Source organism: Pseudonaja textilis, chromosome 13 (genome assembly GCF_049901715.1).
Source record: "Pseudonaja textilis isolate UNSWEBS1 chromosome 13, rPseTex1.2, whole genome shotgun sequence".
In the NCBI taxonomy this organism is placed as follows: Eukaryota; Metazoa; Chordata; class Lepidosauria; order Squamata; family Elapidae; genus Pseudonaja; species Pseudonaja textilis.
The window spans coordinates 11,520,986-11,541,684 of NC_142002.1; the positions used below are offsets into that span (position 1 = coordinate 11,520,986).

Genomic DNA, 20,699 nt, shown 5'->3' on the forward strand with positions numbered 1-20,699 from the left:
TGGTTATCCAACATCTTTTTAAAAACTTCCAGTGTTGGAGCATTTACAGCTTCTGGAGGCAAGTTGTTCCACTGGTTAATTGTTCTAACTGTGAGGAAATTTCTCCTTAGTTCTAAGTTCTCCTTGGTTAGTTTCCATCCATTGCTTCTTGTCCTGCCCTCAGGTGCTTTGGAGAATAGCTTGATTCCCTCTTCTTTGTGGCAGCCACTGAGATATAGGAACACTGCTATCATGCCTCCCCTAGTCCTTCTTTTCATTAAACTAGACATACCCAATTCCTGCAGCAGCTGTTCATAAGTTTTAGCCTCCAGTCCCTAATCATCTTTGTTGCTCTTCTCTGCACTCTTTCTAGAGTCTCAACATCTTTTTTACATTGTGGCAACCAAAAATTAGAATGCTTGTTGAATTTACTCTCTCTATTTTGAGGCTACCTGATTATTGGAACTCTGGGTAGCTAACCATTAAAAAGGAATAAAAAAGAAGATATGTCAAATAAAAGAGAACATGACCAACAGAACACATCCTAAATCAAAGCCTGGGAGAAAAAAACACCCCAGATTTTTAATAATTTGTGAAAAATCAATAAGGCATGAGTGAGATTTCAGATCTTCAGGATGGATATCATTGCAGAGAGAGGAAATATCATCACAAAGAGCCACTTCCTAGTCCCTCAAGATGGCATTGTTTTGTATTAACTGCAGCTTGAATAGCATTTGCTCAAAACTAGAAAAGTGAAAAGATTCCGATAGAAGAGAATGTGGTTAGGAAAATATTAGAATGTGCAGAAATGAATAGACTAACACTGGTGATTAAAGAAAAAGAACAAACTGAATATTATATGAATCATTCTATCAATGGTTGGAAAAGAGAAATAGAAATTAGAAATTAAATATATAAACATAGAGTATATCTATATAGAACATATATGAATATAGAGGGGAAGGGGTTAAGAAGGGGATGGTTACAATGATAAGACATATTATGTATAGTAGTGCAAAATAAGAATGTAATGTAATTATTATTGTTATGGTAAGGAAATTGAATTAACCATAAATATTTTGGCACAAAATATTTGTACCCAGATGACACACTGTTTAAAGAAAAAATGGAATGTTTGTAAAAATAAAACAAAAACTTACAGGGAAAAAAAGATGCCATTGTGACCTGAGTAAGAACAAGTACAAACATAAGAAATAACTTATTCCCTGCCTTGAACTATTTATAAAAAATAATAATAAAGGCTGGATAAAAATCAAATCAATAAATAAAAGATAAAAGTGTGAACAGCAGACAGGTTATTGCTATGCACCACATCCATTTAAAATAGGAATTTTGCAATATATTGAAAGAGCTTGAGCAATTAAAAGGCCTTTGGTTTGGGGTGAAAAACAGAGAAAGTTGGTGGCAGGCCAAAAAAAATCTCTCGTTCGGAAGAACATTTGGCAGCTACCAGTTTAAAAAAAACACATCCATTTTAAGTGTAAGGAATTTGCCGTGGAATATTCTAGAGCCCAAAACATCTAATGATGATCTTAAGATGGAGACATGAAAGGGTTTTCAATAATTCTGGTCCAAAGCCAAGAACTGCTTCATGGGCTCATATTATGACTTCAGACCTGGGGGACCCAGTGGAGATCATGGAAAATATGCATTCTGTGTTCATAATGGTGCTTTGAGTTGCCTGCGAGGTAAATTCCGCTCAACTCACTGCAATGATTTAGATAAGAAATTACCAGGCAGAAAATGCTTGTTTTTCTCCTTCTCATAAGTGTTGCCGAGCCTATGGTTCCAGTTGTTGTTGTACGAGCTGTTATTCTTGATAATCATATGCTTGGCAATTATTGTGTTTGCTCCTCTCAGGCGGTCACACTTGAGGGAACGAAACTGGCAACTGAGGTCCTATACAAAAAAGGCCATGATTATAGATTTTTTTGCCGTGGCCCAGAGCAGACGGAGAAAGGCTGCCATAACTACAGAGTGCGCTTCTTATGTGGTCAACCTGGTAGGTGACTCATTCTCGAAAGCTAAGCACGGTATAATTGGGAGGAAACTATTCTGAAATTTGCTCTACTGATCTGTATATTCTGAAGGTAGCAGGATTTTACCTCAGAGACTTAAGCAGAAGTTCTGGTGGTTTTTTTTGTTGTTGTTTTTTGCACGAGTCTAAAACTTTGGGGTTTCTGCATTCGCTTCTGTCACACAAACACTTTCTATTTCCAACTTGGCTTTCCATTCTCTGTATCATGTTATTAGTCCTCATGCAGCTGTCCCAGCTGTTGAAGTACACAGCATATAAGGGCTGACTCTAAAAGGATATGAAACATGACAGAGTCGTGGGATGGCATAAAGGGCTACGCTATGGGTACATTTATTTCTTTGTTTTTCTTCAGAAAAAACTGCAAATGAAAAGCAAGTACAGCAAGGTGAAGTCTATGTTCAAGTCTTTCCCAGTCAGGCTAGCTTTCTACTTGCATGGAATATTTTCTTTCGGGCATTTTATTTTATATGAATGGCACTCAATAGGCTACCCTCCACCCAGAGGCCCTTTTGCTTCCTTAGGGTTTTGTCAAGGAGATTGATAGGGCAACCTCACACTGTTTTCCATGATGGCTTTTTGCAAACTCTGTGTGTGTGTATATATAAATAACACAAATAATGACAACAACTTCCTGATTATAATCATCAGATCTATGTGGTAGATGGTAGCTAAATAACAATGTAGGATCTATTTACTGTGCTTCCTGAATAAGAGGAAGACACACAAATTTAGCTTGTGGTTGACAACAGCTGTCTTATCTTTCCAACATCCTTGTTTTATGAGTAAAAAGGTGTTTGGGCCATGGAGAATTGGAGAAGGAGCACACAAGATGTTCCTCTGCACTTCCTACCTTCATCCACTTTCTTTCCCTTGTTGGCTTTTCAGCAAGACCCAAGCTTACCATGCAGGTAGATACCAACGTGAACAGTACAATCCTGAGACTGGCTGACAACGTGCAGTCATGGAAGGTGGGAGACAAGATCGTGGTGGCCAGCACTGACTACTCCATGTACCAAGCTGAAGAGTTTGAGATCTTGCCCTGCAGAGCCTGTAAGCCCAACGAAGTCAAAGTGGCAGGTAAGGCTGAATGGCTCGTGCTTTGAAGAAGAGCTAATGTCCTGTGTTTGTGGGGGTATCTTGGGGGCTGAGAGTACTACTAAATAGTAAGTTACATAGCCGATCTCTTGTCCTTGACATACAATAGCAATAAAACTTAGACTTATATTTCGCCCGATAGTGTTTTATAGCAAGGCTCTCCAACCTCCAGTTTCTGGACTAGCACCAGTCCGCAACATGCCAGAAACCAGTCTACGCAAACCAGTGAAGCCCTATCTGTGGGATGCAGGCAGCACACAAAATAACATCCACTTCAGTCTGTGGAAAAACCTTTCTCCACAGAACTGGTCTCTGGTGCTCAAAAGGTTGGGGGCCACTGCTTTTCGGCCCTCTATAAGCGATTTACAGAGTCAGCATCCTGCCCCCCCCCACCCAACAATCTGGGTCCTCATTCTACTCACCTCGGAAGGATGGAAGGCTGAGACAACATTAAGTCGGTCAGGAATCAAACTCCTGGCAATGTGAGCAGAGTTAGTCTGCAATACTGCATTGTAATGACTGGGAAGGAAGGAAGGAAGGAAGGAAGGAAGGAAGGAAGGAAGGAAGGAAGGAAGGAAGGAAGGAAGGAAGGAAGGAAGGGCGTTTGGACTTATATACCACTTTACATTGCTTTACAACCCTCTCTAAGTGGTTTACAGAATCAGCATCTTGTCCCCCAACAATCTGGGTCCTCATTTTCCCGGCCTCCAAAGGATGGAAGGTGGAGTCAACCTTGAGTCAGTCAGGATCAAACTCTGGCTGTGGGCAGAGTTAGCCTGCGATACAGGCAGTCACCAGGACTCACAATGATTGAAAGGCACACACAGCACATGCATCTAGACAAGTCCAAGTCTAGACAATCCTGCAAAAGGTAATCCCTTCTACCTTCCAGAAAAGATGTAAAGTTATTCAGATAATTTCAGTAAGGCAGTTTTCAGCACCACATCATCCTCTACAAATTGGACTCCTCCATTGTGCTCATTAATTTGGCATGCCTTCGGAAGTTGTGGCTGCTCCCTCATTGGACGTTTTTAAGAAGAGATTGGACAATCATCTATCTGAAGTTGCACAGGGTCTTCTGCTTGAGCAGAAGGTTGGATTAGAAGACCTTCAAGGTCCCTCCCAACTATGATATTCTGTTACCATTCTGTTCTGCGTTTTCTTCTGCCCATAAGCAGCTTGATACAATTGTAAAGGTAAAAGTAAAGGTTCCCCTTGCACATATGTGCTAGTCATTTCTGGCTCTAGGGGGTGGTGCTCACCTCCGTTACAAAGCCGAAGAGCCAGTGCTGTCCGAAGATGTCTCCGAGGTCATGTGGCTGGTGTTCCATATTAGCAGGCTTGAAACCCTGCGTTCCTATTGGTCTAGAAAAGCCGGATCGTGATTGGATGCCTTGAACGTTCCTGATTGGCTCATACAGGGTTTGCCGCGATTGGCTGCAACCAAGTGCGGCAAACTCAAAGAGTTGTCATTGGCTGCCTAGCCGTGGCCAGCTCTATAAGAAGAGCTGCCGCGCGCTAGGGTTTCCCAGTCTCAGAATCTATCTATTAAATAAAGAGCTGTTGTTCACTACTCAAGCCTCGTCTATTCATGGGACCCACAGACCATACTTAACAGCTGGCATGACTAAATGCCAAAAGCGCACAGAATGCTGTTCCCTTCCCACCAAAGTGGTCCCTATTTTTCTACTTGCATTTTTACATGCTTTCGAACTGCTAGGTTGGCAGAAGCTGGGACAAGTAACGGGAGCTCACTCCATTATGAGGCATTAGGGATTCGAACTGCCAAACTGCTGACTTTTCTGATCAACAAGCTCAGCATCTTAGCCACTGAGTCATGCGTCCCTTTACAATTGTAAAAAATTATACAATTGTAGCTTGTTCCAAAACCATGTTTTAGCCAACTAGAGCTTTGGGTGATGTGTCAACTCAGTGGATTAATGCTGAGTGGTACTGTTGCTGGGTCTGTGGTTTTGCAATGAAATTGGGTTGCATTAGAAAAGGAGAAAAGGAGATCGGATCATCCCATACTAGAGGTATGGGATGATCCGATCTCCCTTTCTCGTGGCACAGATCATCCTTAAATCATGAACCCCATTAAGTCTGATGCAAGTGGCTCAGTAGGAAATATGGCTTTTTTTGGCTTGTGGTTGTTGCCAAGGCTGAAAGAAAGCGGGAGACTTATGCCAAGACAAATATTTTTCTGTGTTTTTAAATGCATCATAACCTCATGACCAAAGATGGCAGGCAGTTCTCTGCAGGGAAAGTGTCTCTATGGCTCTATTTTCTTTGTCCTCCCCCTTTCTCCAGCAACACTTACATGATTAGGGGGGAAAAACCACACTAAATGAATGTGAGCCCCAAAGATATCCAGAGATGTGTCTGTCCTAAGTTTAGTTTTAGTTTAGTTTAGTTTAGTTTAGTTTAGTTTAGTTTAGTTTAGTTTAGTTTAGTTTAGTTTAGTTTAGTTTATTGTCATTGCACCTCGTACAATGAAATCAAACACCATCTTGACCATGAAAATAAACACAAACACACATCCTTCACACTCCACACATTGAATTGAAAACCCCCGACATTGCCCCAACACTGCACTATACAGTAGAATTCAAGAGAGTTACTGCCCTAGGATAGAAACTGTTTTTCATCCTATTTGTCCTTGTTTTTATTATCCTGTACTGTCTGCCAGATGGTAATAGTTCAAAAAAAGGGTGCCCAGGATGAGATGGATCTTTGAGAATGTTTTGAATTTTCTTAAGGCAGCGGGAGCTATAAAGCTCTTCCAAAGAGGGGAGAGGGCACCCAAATGATCTTCTAAGCTCCCGAGGTGTCTGAAAATGAGGCTGGTGGAAGGGAGCAGAAGAAGAGGAAATGCTTAAAGATTTCCTTCCTTTTGCTTGTCCCAAGAATGACAGAATAATAGGGTTGAAAGGGACTAGTCTAGCGAAGAGAAGGACCAGGGGAGACATGATAACAGTCTTCCAATATTTGAGGGGCTGCCACAGAGAGGAGGAAGGGGTCAAGCTATTTTCTAAAGCCCCCAAAGGCCAGACAAGGGATAATGGATGGAAACTGAACAAGGAGAGATTCAATCTGGAAATAAGGAGAAACTTTCTGACAGTGAGAACAATCAACCCATGGAACAGAAGTTGCCTTCGGAAGTTGTGGGTGCTTCATCACTGGAAGCTTTCAAGAAGAGACTGGACTGCCATCTGTCAAAAATGGTGTAAGGTCTCCTCCTTGGGTGCGGGGTTGGACTAGATGACCTACAAGGTCCCTTCCAACTCTGTTAATCTGTGAGGATCTGTGAGAGACTCTGGAGGTCTTTTAGTCCAACTCCTGCTCAAACAGGAGATTCGATACCATTCCAGACAAGAGGCTGTCTAGTCTCTTCTTAAAAACCTCCAGTGATGGAGCAACATAACTTCTGGAGGCAAGCTGTTCCACTGGTTAATTGTTCTCACTAAGGAAATTTCTCCTTAGTTGTTGACTGCTTTGCATTGGGGAGCTGGTGACTTCAAAGAGCCAAAGCCACATGTGGATCTGTGGCCCAGGATAAAAAATAATAATACCCAGTTTTCTAAAGCTTTCTCCGGAATGGTAGAATTACAATAAATACCTTTGCCAATAAATTTAGGCACCAATATTTTCATATTCTCCGCACGGAATACTTGCTGAACAAAGGGAGCAATTTTGGGACAATTTAAATTTGTGATATAAACAGCTTCTCAGAGGATCAGCGAGGAATCAAGTCCCTTTTTGTTTGTCAGTAGCAAAGACCATTAAATTGGTTGTTAAGAATCGTGGTCACCCTTTCTCCTTCCTGCCAATCTACTTTTTAACTCCTTAAAATTAAGGCAATTTAAGATCAGTGATTCAACTCAAGAAAGCCATCAAAACAGATTAGGCAATTGGCATGGGAGGGCATGTTTTGTTCATTCTCATAAAATAGCTGCAGTCTCAGTCTCCTTAACCCCCCCGCCCCCAAAAAAAGCCCTTTAGCAGACTAAAGAGAACACTGGCTGAGAACACTCAATTATCAAAAAGCAAACAGTTACCAGTCACTCAGGGGTTGGTTTCAATCAATCCATCTTATCTTTGTCTTACTTTTTTTCCCCTTGGCATCCTTCCAATGAAAGCGCTAAATTGTAGCTACCTGCTATTTTTATTTTTCAACAATATCTCCAGAGCAATTTCAGATCCCAACATAATTTTAGAAATAATGACGATGAAGAAGGCCTGGACTTTGTAACATGCCAGCTTTCCATTGCTTTTCTTTCTTTCTTTCTTTCTTTCTTTCTTTCTTTCTTTCTTTCTTTCTTTCTTTCTTTCTTTCTTTCTTTCTTTCTTTCTTAAGCCAAATGTGTTACACAAGCAGATGAAAAATAAAATCCCCGCGAGTGAAGGAAACTAGCGGTTTCCACGTTGGCATCTTCACCTTCTTCATTTAAGGCAACTCTTTGACTGCATCCACACAACACTTTTTGATTAGATTATGGCCTAGTGACTGCATTTGCACCACAGCCTAGGTTGGGTTAGTTAGTTTTAATTTCCCAGGAGGAGGGAACGTTAGCATATTGTGCTTGTGTTTAGGTTATGGTTCAGAATATTATACAGAGGCAGAAAATGAATTGATTTATGAAACCAACTAAGGGTATTGTGGGAATGCAACCCATACCCACCTTAAGTGTATTGCCTAGATAACTTGGAAACCCAGCCCAGAGCACTTTAAGCGCGCTGGAAGACTATAAGCTTCTACTGTGGATGTTTATTGAGATTCTCAGTCATCCAAGTCATGGTAGTTCCAAAGGTGCTTTTCTAAGAGGCAACTGGATTTTCTGGTTTTTCTTTGAAGACATTTCGCTTCTCATCCAAAAAGTTTCTTCAGTTCTGGTCCAAAGGGCATAGCTAAATGTCCATGGAGATTCTCAATCATCCAGGTCATGGTTGTCCCAAAGGTGCTTTTTCAAAAGACAACTGGATTTCCTGGTTTTTCTTTGAAGACATTCCGCTTCTCATCCAGGAAGCTTCTTCAGATCTTGGATGAGAAGCGAAACGTCATCAAAGAAAAACAAGAAAGTCCAGTTGCCTCTTGAAAAAGAAACACCTTTGGGTTCGACTGTGGAACAGTATATAGGCAATTACCCCATTAGACACCCATACCATAACTACTCTCCTGCTGGACCTGATGGGAAGGGAAGATGTAATCAGGAAGAGGTGGTCCATCAAATAACCCAACCCAGATCTGAGTTTCCTTGTAGGAAGAGAAAGTCAAAATATTATTGATGAAGGACCGATTTCCTGAACCTCCTGCCTCAATATCCTTGTCCCCACGACAACATTCAGCTTCCTTTCCTTTAACGACTGCTATGCTGAAGCCTGGTTGTCGTTGCAAGAATGTCACAGGGAAAACATGTTCAAAAGAACGTTTTCCTTTGTAAAATAAAATTGAATGAGAACTGGTTGGGCATCAAAAAAATGGTTGGAGTTCAGAAGCCCATGTAGGTTTCAATTCCCATGCCAGGCAAATGGATGAAAGGAAATACCCCCCTTATTTGAGATATTTCAGTTTTCCTATCTGCACCAGATTTGGGTTTTCCTGCCATGGGTGAGCTCTGAGGTTTTTTTCCACTTTCTGTGAAGGATTCAATGCTTTTTGATGCTTTACATCCGGACTTTGCTGAATTGGAGACTGGGAGCAAAAGCAGACAAAGGACTACAGGAAAGCAGGAAGGGTGGTTCTGGGAAAGGGAGATCAAACAAAACCTAAAATCCCAGCCATTATCTTTAGACTCATAACTACGTGGAGGTGAGACTGCTTTCAAATCTGGGGAGAATCACACATGGACAGAAATGACGTGATGGCCCGTTTTCATGTAAGAGGTAAAACAGCGAATAAATTGGCAGGCAAAATGATCAGACAGACTAGCCTGGTTTTTATAGAGGGCTGTTTCTAGTTTGGCTTTGCAGATATCTTGGACTCTGAACTGGGTTACACAAAATGGATTATCCATAGATTTCTGCAAAGGTTTACCTTAAATCCATGGGAATCCTAACAGTGTGTAGCAAGTGTATGAGATGTCTGAAATCAGATGAAAGGTTTACAGGCCCAGATTGTCTACTGCGTCCTCTTTAAGAAGGAATAATGCCAGGGGCTCTTTTTTGGGGGCGGGGGGCAACAGTTAAGATTTGTTGACCAGAAGGTTGGCAGTTCAAGACCTAAGTACCACATGAGGGGGTGAGCTCCTGTTACTTACTCCAGCTCCTGCCCTCCTACAATTGGAAAGCATGCAAATGCAAGTATATAAATAGGTACCACTTTGATGGGAAGGTAATAGCATTCCATAGCCTCAGCATAACCATGGAAGTATATTCAGATAACCCTGGCTCCTTTGGCTAGGAAACAGAGATAAACACTCCCTCTAGAGTCAGACATAACTGGACAGGGGAAACTTTTACCTTTTTTTCAATGGCAGTTTTGTCCTTCAGAACTGGTTGAAGGTCAAACACACACATGGTTGTGAGCACTCAACACACTGAAGTGAATCAAGTTTAGCAGGACCATTTGCCTCAATTATGTCATTTAGTTAGATTGCTTTGTGGCTGAGCATGTTGTGAGAACTGAGCTCATTTGGTTGGCTTATCATTCAGTGCATTGTGAAAATAGATTAGTTCAGAAACCAGGTTATGACATGATCATGTAATGAATGCAGACGGGTAGATAGGAGGTAAAGCAAGCAATGAATAGTGCTTATTATAAAGATAAATATCTGAAATGTTTTGATTACTATGAGTTACTTCCGCAGAATGTGTGGTTCAGAAAATTCCATACTAGGATGGCACTTCTCCAGATGGATAATTTTAAAAAGTTTTTTTTTATTTGGTTTATGTTCCAGCCGGAAGTTTCACAGCAACAAGCCTTTCACAAAAGCCTTGTGTGATATGCCCTAGATCTTCAAAAGTTGTTTTATTTATTTATTTTTATTTTGTTTATTTATTTACTTTGTCAAGCAATTATTAGATAACAGGTATAAGTATAAACATGGTTATAAATACATGAAATGGATATGAATAAGAAAAAAAAGAAACAATAGGTCAGGGACGGTAGGCACGTTTTGGTGCGCTTATGCACACCCCCTGCAGACCTCTTAGGAAAGGGGTGAGGTCAATAGTAGACAGTCTAATGTTAAAGAGAACAACTTAGTTTATTTAGTTTGATGAAAGAAGAAAGCGATTAAGTACCTGACTAGAGAATTCTCAACTTAATAATATTTAATTTTAACAAATTAAATGCTAACTAGGCCAATCTTTAATCTTGTCTGGTCCCAATCATTACTTTGTAGAGTATGATTGTTGGAATACTACTCCAAGCCTAGATTTGGTCTTCAGCCTGGGGAAAGCAATGCATCCCTCTGACTTATCTTCTCAGGTTCTCCCAATGCAAAAGGTTTTGCATGCATTTTTAAAAAATTAGTAGCTATTAATCTAAATTGCTCAAGAATAAAGCCTTGAAAAAGTCTATTAATAATATACACACTAGGATCTATATAGCATGAAGTAAGCATCCTCCATAGGGACAAATCTCATCCTCCAGATTTTCTCAGCTGGACTGGCCAATCCTTCGAGAATTCTGCGAGGAATTGGTGAAATCCAATAGAGAGTTTTTTGCACCGTCAGAAGACTTAAATACATCTGCAGATCCTTTACAGATCCCCTTTCTTGGCAATACCAAAGTGAATTTGCGATCTTCTGCATTCACAGGAGAGGCTTTTCTGGTGTACTGGGCTTCACCCTTAGATATAAGAACTTAGTTTACTGCTGTTCTGGATAAGATGGTTTTTGTCTCATTGTGTACTGTACAGTCAGCAGCTTCCTGCGGCTGTTATCTAATACAAATTGCCCTGTCTTTGATGTGTATATTTCTCAATGTTATGTGGATGAGAGTCTTGCCATTGTAGGTTTCTTCTGCATTATTCATGTAAAATCTTTCTTGGAATCCTGTGACTTCTGGCTCCCTCTCTTCTCCAGGCAATGGGTTGAGCCACATTTAAAATGCTAAGATTGTGCCACCCAAAATGTAAGGCCAAACATAGTGATAACTGACACTATGCAATCAGATAACCAAAACACGAATTGCTTTTCAGCAGCTGTTACTGAATAAACTAGAATTTTACTCCTTTCTTTTAAGTCCAAGCATGAATAGTTCAAAACAACCCACTTGTGTGGGACAACCAGACCAAAAACCAGAATAACAGAGTTGGAAGGGACCTTAGAGGTCTTCTAGTCCAACCCCCTGCACAAGCAGGAAATCCTATACCATTTCAGACAAATGGTTGTCCAATGTCTTCTTAAAAACTTCCAGTGTTGGAGCATTCATAACTTCTGGAGGCAAATTGTTCCACTGATTAATTGTTCTAACTGTCAGGAAATTTCACCTTAGTTCTAAGTTGCTTCTCTCCTTGATTAGTTTCCACCCATTGCTTCTTGTCCTGCCGTCAGGTGCTTTGGAGAATAGCTTGACTCCCTCTTCTTTGGGGCAAGTTTTCTTTCTGTAGGACACACATATTTTGAAATGTGAAGTCTGGGGGAAAGTTTAGGAAGGAAATTAATACTTTACCCTCACTTTTCCTCCCTCCTTCTGATTCAATTCTTTCAGCGAAAGCCTTTAAGAAGTAAAAAATGCTTCTTTCCACTTTTCTTTTGCATTCATCTCTTCAATCAGTTGATCAGTTGATCAGGTGATCTTAATAAGCAGGAGCCACACATATTTTGTGTATGTATGTATGTATGTATGTATGTATGTATGTATTTCGCGGGTACTTACATGTATGGCATTTGGCTTTGCTCGGGTATTTTCCCACGTCATAGTAGTTGTGCTTTTAAAGTTGTAGCGACGTTTCAGCAGAATCTCATCTGCCATCATCAGGCTCCTGTATAGTGTTCATCTGTATAGTGTTCACCTGACTCACAGATGAACACTATACAGAAGCCTGATGATGGCAGATGAGATTCTGCTGAAACGTCGCTACAACTTTAAAAGCACAACTACAATGACGTGGGAAAATACCCGAGCAAAGCCGAATGCCATACATACATACATACATACATACATACATACATACATATATAAAGTTTTATTTGGGTTTTCACACACAAAATACAAGTAAAACATCTTTTTTGAATCTTTTTTGAAAATAGCATGGTCCCGGGTTGAACTTCTTTATACAGACACAAAACTCAATTTCATGCTCCTTTTTGTATTCTATTCCATATCTTATACTATTTTACATTTTCTATATAGTTTTTCCCCTCTTTTAATTTTCTCAATTTTATTTTGATTATCCCATCTCAATTCAAATCATTATATTTATACTTTTGTCTGTTCTGTTTCAATTTCATATTATCTTTTCTCATTAAACAAATTTTCTCTTGTAGTTACTAATTGGAGTATGACACCTTTATATCTTTTAATTACATCCATTCAACTCTTATTTAAACTTCAATATATACCTTAAGTTTATGACCTTCAATATAATACATAATACATAACTTCCAATCAAATTCTGCTTGGCACATTCTTATAATACACACTATATTCTTTAAAAAAAAAGAAAGATTGTAAATATATGTAATTATAAACCCTCATTCCATTCCAGTTCAGTTTTATCATTAATAATCATTAAAACCATAACATCTTTAACACTTCTTTTCAATTAAATATCATACTTCCTTAAAAACACATATAATCTCCATAATTAATTTTCCCTTATTTCTCTTCACATATGTTTTATAAATCATTAAATATACCTTTTGTTACATTTATTTATTGACAAGCATTCCACTGAATTACGATAGCTATTTTATCAGACATTTTAATCATACATTGTTTCATATTTTCTAAAATTATTTCTGCTTCTAATATAACCATGCTATCTTATGTACCTTTGCAGAATCCCTTTTTCCATTAACTTTTCACCCATTATCTCTAAATAGACCCTGTTTCTCTATATTTTGCTTCTGTCCTTTATAACTTCTTTTCCTTTCTTTCTTCCCTCTCATCTTCTCCCTCCCCCTTTTACCCCCTTGTCTCTCTAGTTCTAATTCTCTCTTCTGCATTTCGCTGTTCTGTTGCTTTCTGATTTTATACTTATTTTTCACTCTTTTTGGGGGGGAGTTGTTTTTCCCAATCTTAAACTTTCCATTCTCTTTCTCCCCTTTCTTTCCCCCCCCATCTAAGATTACTTGTTCATTAAAGATGGCTTCTTTGTTGTAATCTTCTTGTTCTGCAGGCATTTCTTATTGTTTCTCATAATTCCAAATCTCCATTTCTAAAAACTGAAATACGAAGCCAAAAGAACCTCTCCCTTCTTGTGCATCTTCTTTGTACTTTTTAAGTTCCATTTTCAGTTCTTCTAAAAGTGGAGCCATTTTAAACAGTTTTAAACAACCACCCGATTGATTTTAGTCATTCAAAACAATAATAAGAAATAATAATAACAATAATAAGAAATAATAATAATAAGAAATCATCAATAATCCAGATAGTCCCGAGTTATATCTTCTTATTTCTTTTTCAACTTTCTCTTCCTGGGGTTTTTGTTGCGATATTTTAGTTAGAATGTATCTTTTGAAAGTCTTGTTGAGATTTTGCTGTAAGTTCTTTTTTAATTCCAGGCAGTCTCCTCCCTTCCAGATCCTGCCCTTTTATTCTTCCTCTCTCCTTTCCTGCTTTCAAAAGCTTTTAATTATCCAGAAATCTTTATTATTCCTTTGACTTTTTATTTTCAGCATTAAATGCCTATTGATGTCAAAGTGGATTTTTTTCCAATTTCTTGTTTAAGTCTCTTAGCTGTCAATATAGGAAAAGGAGAAAACCAAATCTTTTCCCTTTTCTCTCTCCTTTGCAGCTTAAAAATCTTCTTAGGGAACAATGTTATTGTTTTTTAACAGTTTCAATTCCAGGGTACCTTATTTGTTGCTTTTGCTGTTTGACCCGGTCAACCAAAACTTTCTCTTCTTATCTTCCTCCTGCACATTCTTTTCTGGTCGAGTTCTTCTTTGTGGTGGCCATTTCTGACCACCGCTTCAACCGCCTTTGGGAAAGGGAGTAATGGCCAGCTGGGGAGGAGAGATGCGGCTCTCCTCAACCCTGCTGGCAGTCTCCCGCATCTTCACCACCACTACGGGGTGGCTTAGCCCCGAAACCAGCCAGCTCGGGCGCTCCAGCGGCGAGCACGGATTGAAGCCTCGCAGAGACAAGGTTTCGGTCTGTCGCTGAAGAAGCTCAAACTGGAAGTCCTTTGTGTAAAAATATTTAATAACCCATTATGGATCAATTTTCTTTTATTCTAAGGAAAGACATCAAGCTATATTAAGCCTTGAGTGGTGCAGATTTTACAAGACCTGCAGAATATTGAAAAAAATCTCTCCACACTACTTCATTCCTGTTGCTTTGTATATCATGAATTACAGTACATGTTATTTGTTCTATTCTATGCAGTTCCTTTAAAGTTAATGGCTGTGGTAACAAGCATAGCATCACCCTTTCTGAAGGAGAAAAACATGCCTAGGCAAACTTACCTCAAGCCACCTCTGGTTGTTTCCTTATCTTGGATCATGTCAAATCAGCAAAAACACTTTGTATAAACAACGTCCAGTACATGAGATGTCAAGGAATCTCTTGCTACATATCCAACATTCTTGCCACAACATTCTTAGCAGGTCTGGGCAGATAGCTAAGAAAACATGTGGTACCAGAAAGCTGAGGCTAGCATAAAAAACATTGCAGCTTAAAGGTGGATGTTTTATAATTCACTTCTTTGGATCAGGGTGGTGGGTATTTGAGCAGAGAACCGTTATTCAAAGAGAACAGCTTGCTGGAGATATTTTTGAACTTTTGGCATCATTCATTCAGAGTTTTGGGTTTTGCTGTTGTTGTTTTAATCTACCTTATTGCCTTGCAAAGTCACAAAACTCACTGGTACCAGTTGGAATGGATATACAGTTAGTCCTTGAGCTACAACAATTCATTTGGTGGCCATTTAAAGTTACCATGGCAATGAAAAACCAGCGACAATTTTTCAAACTTAATGACCGTGGTCACGTGATCAAAATTTGGATGCTTGGCAACTGGCATGTACTTGTGACAATTACAATGTCCTGGGATCATGTGATCACATTAGGTGACCTTCTAAAGAGCAAAGTCAAAGGGGAAGCAACTGCATTACTAACTTAATGATTGTTGTGTTTCACTTGGCACAACTGTGGCAAGAAAAGTTGAAAAATGGGGCCAAACTCACCTAACCACTATCTTGCTTAACAACAGATATTTTGGGCTCGATTGGGGTCATAAATCAAGGATTACCTGTATAGACAAAGAGGCAGAATCAAATATTTATATGGTAAAATGTGGTAAGACTCTGATAGGTCTTCACGATCTAGGCATAAATCTTGGGGTTTTTGGTGTGGGCATGGGTAATGTGTTTGGAAAATGAATTCATTGAGGACCATGGATTTGCCCACCCTTTGCCTTCTTCACAAGACATCCTGGCCCTTCCCACATTTTAGGGCAGATTCCTGGCCATGCTGATTTTTTTTCTCCTGTGCACCTCTCCCATTACATTAATCTTGTCCCTTTTGTGACACCCTGAATGTTATCCCTTTTCCCTAGGAAAAGCCAACTACCTTCACACAGGAGAGGTAATTGACGGAGTTGACATGCGAGCTGAAGTCGGACTGCTCACCCGGAACATTCTAGTGAAGGGAGAGATGGAGAGGAGATGTTACAATTATAATGCCCATCTATGCTCCTTCTTCGATTTTGATACTTTTGGTGGCCACATCAAGGTACAGCTTGTAGCTCCATTGGTTCACTTGCCTGGCTGGGAAAGATGGTGAAATTGACTGCTCTGGTTAAAGAAAAGACTTTTGCTAGCTCTATTTCTAACCATTTTGGGACTTCTTGCTTGAAAGAGAAAGAAATGAAAATTTAACTTTGGAATTGGATGACCAGAACTATTTATGACTGCAGAAGTACTGTGTGCTATGGTTTACTCAAGTTCAAAGGGACATTCTATTTCATGCTTGTATCAGTAAGGAAGAAAGTTGTATGTTCTTCTTCTTTTGTAGCCGTTTTCTTTTTCTTTTCTTTTTTTTGGCTGCATTCTCCAACTTTGCTTTTTCCCTATAACACGAAGTGCTGATATCACCATCTTTCTGGAATGTTTAGAAGGCTCAGATGACAACTCCCAACCTCTTTGACCCTCCTTGTAGTCCAGCACTTCTAGAGGGTGCCAGCAGTCTGAAATCTGCAATTAACTTACATTACTTCAGCCTGAGCTTAATTCTTTCCATGGCTTCCAATGGAGTTCTGGGAGGATTAAGTCCTTGCTTATTTTTTTTTTCCTTTATAAAAGAATCCTCATTATTTAAAATGACTTAATTTGGTCTGGATGCTCCTTGATGGCGTGTGGTGGCTATGTGTTTATAACCTACCTAAAGATGCAAGTTCAGCTATTTTCATTCCATATTTACCTCTGTTCTCTAGATTGGGCTTGGATTTAAATCAGTCCACATGGAAGGCGTGGAGCTGAAGCATATGGGCCAGCAGTTGCTGGGACACTACCCAATTCACTTCCACATGGCTCAAGACGTGGATGAGAAGGGAGGCTACCAGCCCCCTACCTACGTGAAAGATATGTCTATCCATCACACCTTCTCTCGTTGTGTCACCATCCATGGTTCCAATGGTTTGCTGGTAAGATGCTGGGATTTGGTTCTTCTAAGATGAGATGGAACCACGTAGACAAAAATTGATGAGTTATCCATCCACTTAAGAAATGGGAAAATAAAACTTCCCTTGAGATGATCTCAGCTGCTGCTGGTTTCATAGACCATCAATATTGTTTTCTTGGTAACAATTCTAGAGTAATTTGACATTTCCTTTTTCCAGGATTTTTTTAATGTCCAGTTCAGCCTAAAGATTGGATATCTGTTGCAAGGTAGACTGCATCCTGCTTAATTTCTTGAGATTAGCCAAGCTAGGTCCTAAGAATTGCCACTTACAAGGTGAGTCTAGTGCAGGTAAAACTTGGATCAAGGGATGATGCTCCCTTTTGCATTCTCAAAACATATTCTAGGCTGTCATGCCAGCCAGGATGGGACCATTCCCCATTCTTCTCCTAGCTCTTCAAGAGAGGCTCCTTACTCCATGAACTTTTGTGGGAAGGGGGGTTTAATATATTTAGAATGAATGAATAGAATAGAGCTGGGAGGAACTTTGGAGGTCTTCTAGTCCAGCCCCCTGCTTAAGCAGGAGACCACATACCATTTCAGACAAGTGGCTGTCCAGTCTCTTCTTAAAAACCTCCATTGATGAAGCACCCATGATTTCTGAAGGCAAGTTGTTCCACTGGATCATTGTTTTCACTGTTGGGAAATTTCTCCTTAATTACAGGTTGCTTCTTTCCTTGATTAGTTTCCGTCCATTGCTTCTTGTCCTGTCCTCTGGGGCTTTGGAGAATAGCTTGACTCCCTCTTCTTTGCAATAGCCCCTCAAATATTGGAACACTGCTATCATGTCACCCCTAGTTCTTCTTTTTTCTAGACTAGCCAAACCCAAATCCAGAGACACTACCAGGTAAACCTGCTGACATAAGAGCTGTGTTGTATTCTACATTTGGAAGCAAACTTAACCTCAAGCATTGGAGGCACCTGGTTAGGTCAACCCTGTTGGTTAGTTGCTTGTTGTCAATCCTTTGTAAACTAGAAGAGTTTTATTTGGAAACTCTAGAGTACTACATATTCATAGTTATTTTACTTGTTTTGAACTGTCTTGGATTGCTGATGTTTTTGTTTTGCCTCTGATAGCTGCCCCGGGGTCATCGCAGCAAGGTGGATCAGCATATCAATTGCTTACATAACATAAATTAAATACAAGTTGCAGGTGGCATGTCTATGAGTCACAGGCACGAGCCAGCCTCAGGATGAAGGCCACAGAATTACCTACACCGAAAACGGGAATGAGCTTAGGCAAATTCAGTTGGGTTGACTTGCAGATTAGCTCGCAAGGAATCCCCAGAGGTGCTTTTCAAAAGGCAAGTTTTATTTTTTTTCCCTTGAAAACCTTTTGCTTTTCATCCAAGAAGATTTGAAACATTTTTAAGGGAAAAAAAACCCCAAGAAACTACCTTCTGAAAAGCACCTTCGGGGCAATGACGACTTGGAATGATTGTGACTCTCTGTAGACCCTTGCAAGGAATTGCAAGGCTGCTCTCAAACATAAGCATTCCTCTTGTATTCGGTCAAATTATGAGTTCATCTAGCCCAGGGGTGTCAAATTTGATTTCATTGAGGACCGCATCAGGGTTGTTTGACTTCGGGGGGGGGGCAGGGTGTGTATGGCCAAAGTGGGCCTGGCCAGTTTGACATCACTTGTGTTGGGGGTGCTTGTGGTGGCCCAAACAAAGGCTCCCAAGCAGTGGTGGGATTCAGAAAATTTTACTACTGATTCTGTGAGTGTGGCTTGGTGGGCGTGGCATGGCTTGGTGGGTGTGGCAGGGGAATTCCCATTCCCTTCCCACTCCTGGGGGAAAATTACTGCAAAGTCCCCCTTCCTTCCCCATCCCACTAACCTGCTTTCCAGCTCCGTTCTCCTGTGTAGGGAAACAAAAGAAGACCCAGCCAATTAGCTGGGACTTGGGAGGCAGAGAAGAGATGGGGTTGGTGGGGCCAGTCAGAGGTGGGATTTACCAGTTCTCCAAACTACTCAAAATTTCCACTAGTAGTTCTCCAGAACTGGTCAGAACCTGCTGAATACCACCTCTGCTCCTGAGCTCTGTTTTTGACTGCGACAATCTCCTGCAAACGTCTGGGAACACAACGTCCTTCGCTGTTTCCAGGGTGGGCCCACCCCCCCGCCAGATCTAAGCACCCTGAGGGCTGGATCCAGCCCATGGGCCTTGAGTTTGACACCCCTAATCTAGCCCAATATTGTTAACACGCCATGCCCAGTTTTTCCAGCCATACCTACTCGTACTGGGGGCCACATTTTACAGCGATGCCAGCAAATCGCAACCCTCCTATGGGATCATAGCAGGACTGCGTCAGCCTTGTAGTCCAAAGAAGGTCTTCAGAGTTTCTTTCAGCTAGCCTTTTAACTACATGGATTGTCTATGCAGTCAGCAAACACTGCTAATTGGGGCAGCTGATCTGGTGCGAAAAATACCATGCATAACTGAAACCCACCCACTCCTCACCCCCTACCCAGGAGAGGCATGTAAATCGGCCTTGGCTGCCTGCCATCTGTACCAGTTAAAATGTAAAATGTTGCTCCGGTTGCAATTGAGGTTCTGAAGTGTTTCTGCTCTCCTCATTACCTTCCTAAAGGGTGTGGCTGAAAGGCACCCTGGCGAAAGCTGCCGTCTTCACCTTCTGGCCCTGAGTTATGGGGAGCGATGTTGATATTTATGACTGCAGGAGCTGGACGTTCAGCCAGAAAACATCGATATGCTCTATATATGTAGTGGAAACGATTCCCCGGGTGTAAAACTTAATGAAGCCTGGCAAAGAGCCTGCCAAAGGGAAGGGATTCCAGATGCATTTTCGAGGCTGACCAGCTGTGGCCGTTAGTGCATCTGGCAGTGGGTATTTCCATTTTTAATTCATGGCTCTGGCTTTAATGGGAGAAAAGGCCAATCCCTCCCCGTTCCTTTGGCTGATTTTTAGGCATTGCTCATTTATAAATCCTCTGACTTAAAGCCATGTCTTCTTTCGGGCACATGATGCTCAAAGGGTTGAAAGAAGGGAGGAGCAAGTGGGGAGAGGATTAGAAGGGAATTAAAGCCAGTATCCTGATCCAGTTTATAGCTATTATAATCTACTGCATGATACCTTATACTGGTGGAAGGAAAAGCCTCTTCTACGTACTTGCTTTCATCCATTGCAAGAATGAGGGAGAAGGAATCATTTCGTTGAAATTGAAGTTTTGTGCCTGTGAAAGCAAGAGACAATAGCAATAGCACTTACTGTAGACTCACACACTGCTTCACAGCGCTTTACAGCCCTCTCTAAGTGGTTTACAGAGTCAGAATATTTCCCCAGCAATCTGGGTACTCATTTTACCCACCTTGGAAGGATGAGTCAACCTTGAGCCGATCAGGAATCGAACTCCTGGCAGTGGGCAGAGTTAGATTGCAATACTGCATTCTAACCAATGTCCCACTCTAGCTCTTATATTCTCAAGGATCTGGGTGAAAAGAGAACTATTAAGCCAATTGAGGTGTAGAGGATGCTTCAAATCCAGCAAAAAGGGTGAGGGAAAGTATTGCAAAGTTTCAGTTCCTGTGTAACTGAAAGGAATTGGATTCAACAACAATTCAACAACTGTGGAGATTTGTTGAAAGTTTCAAAATTAATGCAGTAGGTCCCCCTGCTTTTTTTTAAATAAAAACATCCACAATGAAGTTTTGAGGGAGGCAGTTTGGTCTAGTGGTTAAGACTTCAGGCTAAAAACTAGGAGGCTATGAATTCTAATCCTACCTTAGGGATGAAAGCTGGCTGAGGGACT

At 40.6% G+C, this 20,699-nt stretch overlaps 1 protein-coding gene across 1 annotated transcript in view; it reads left to right on the plus strand.

The window, feature by feature from the left end:
- CEMIP (cell migration inducing hyaluronidase 1) overlaps positions 1-20,699 on the plus strand; it is a 77,289-nt gene that overhangs the window by 33,916 nt on the left and 22,674 nt on the right. The window contains exons 10-13 of the mRNA XM_087941374.1: positions 1,861-2,002; positions 2,924-3,115; positions 15,804-15,979; positions 16,680-16,889. Coding sequence (XP_087797500.1) covers positions 1,861-2,002; positions 2,924-3,115; positions 15,804-15,979; positions 16,680-16,889 — 720 coding nt within the window. The remainder of the gene's footprint in view (positions 1-1,860; positions 2,003-2,923; positions 3,116-15,803; positions 15,980-16,679; positions 16,890-20,699) is intronic.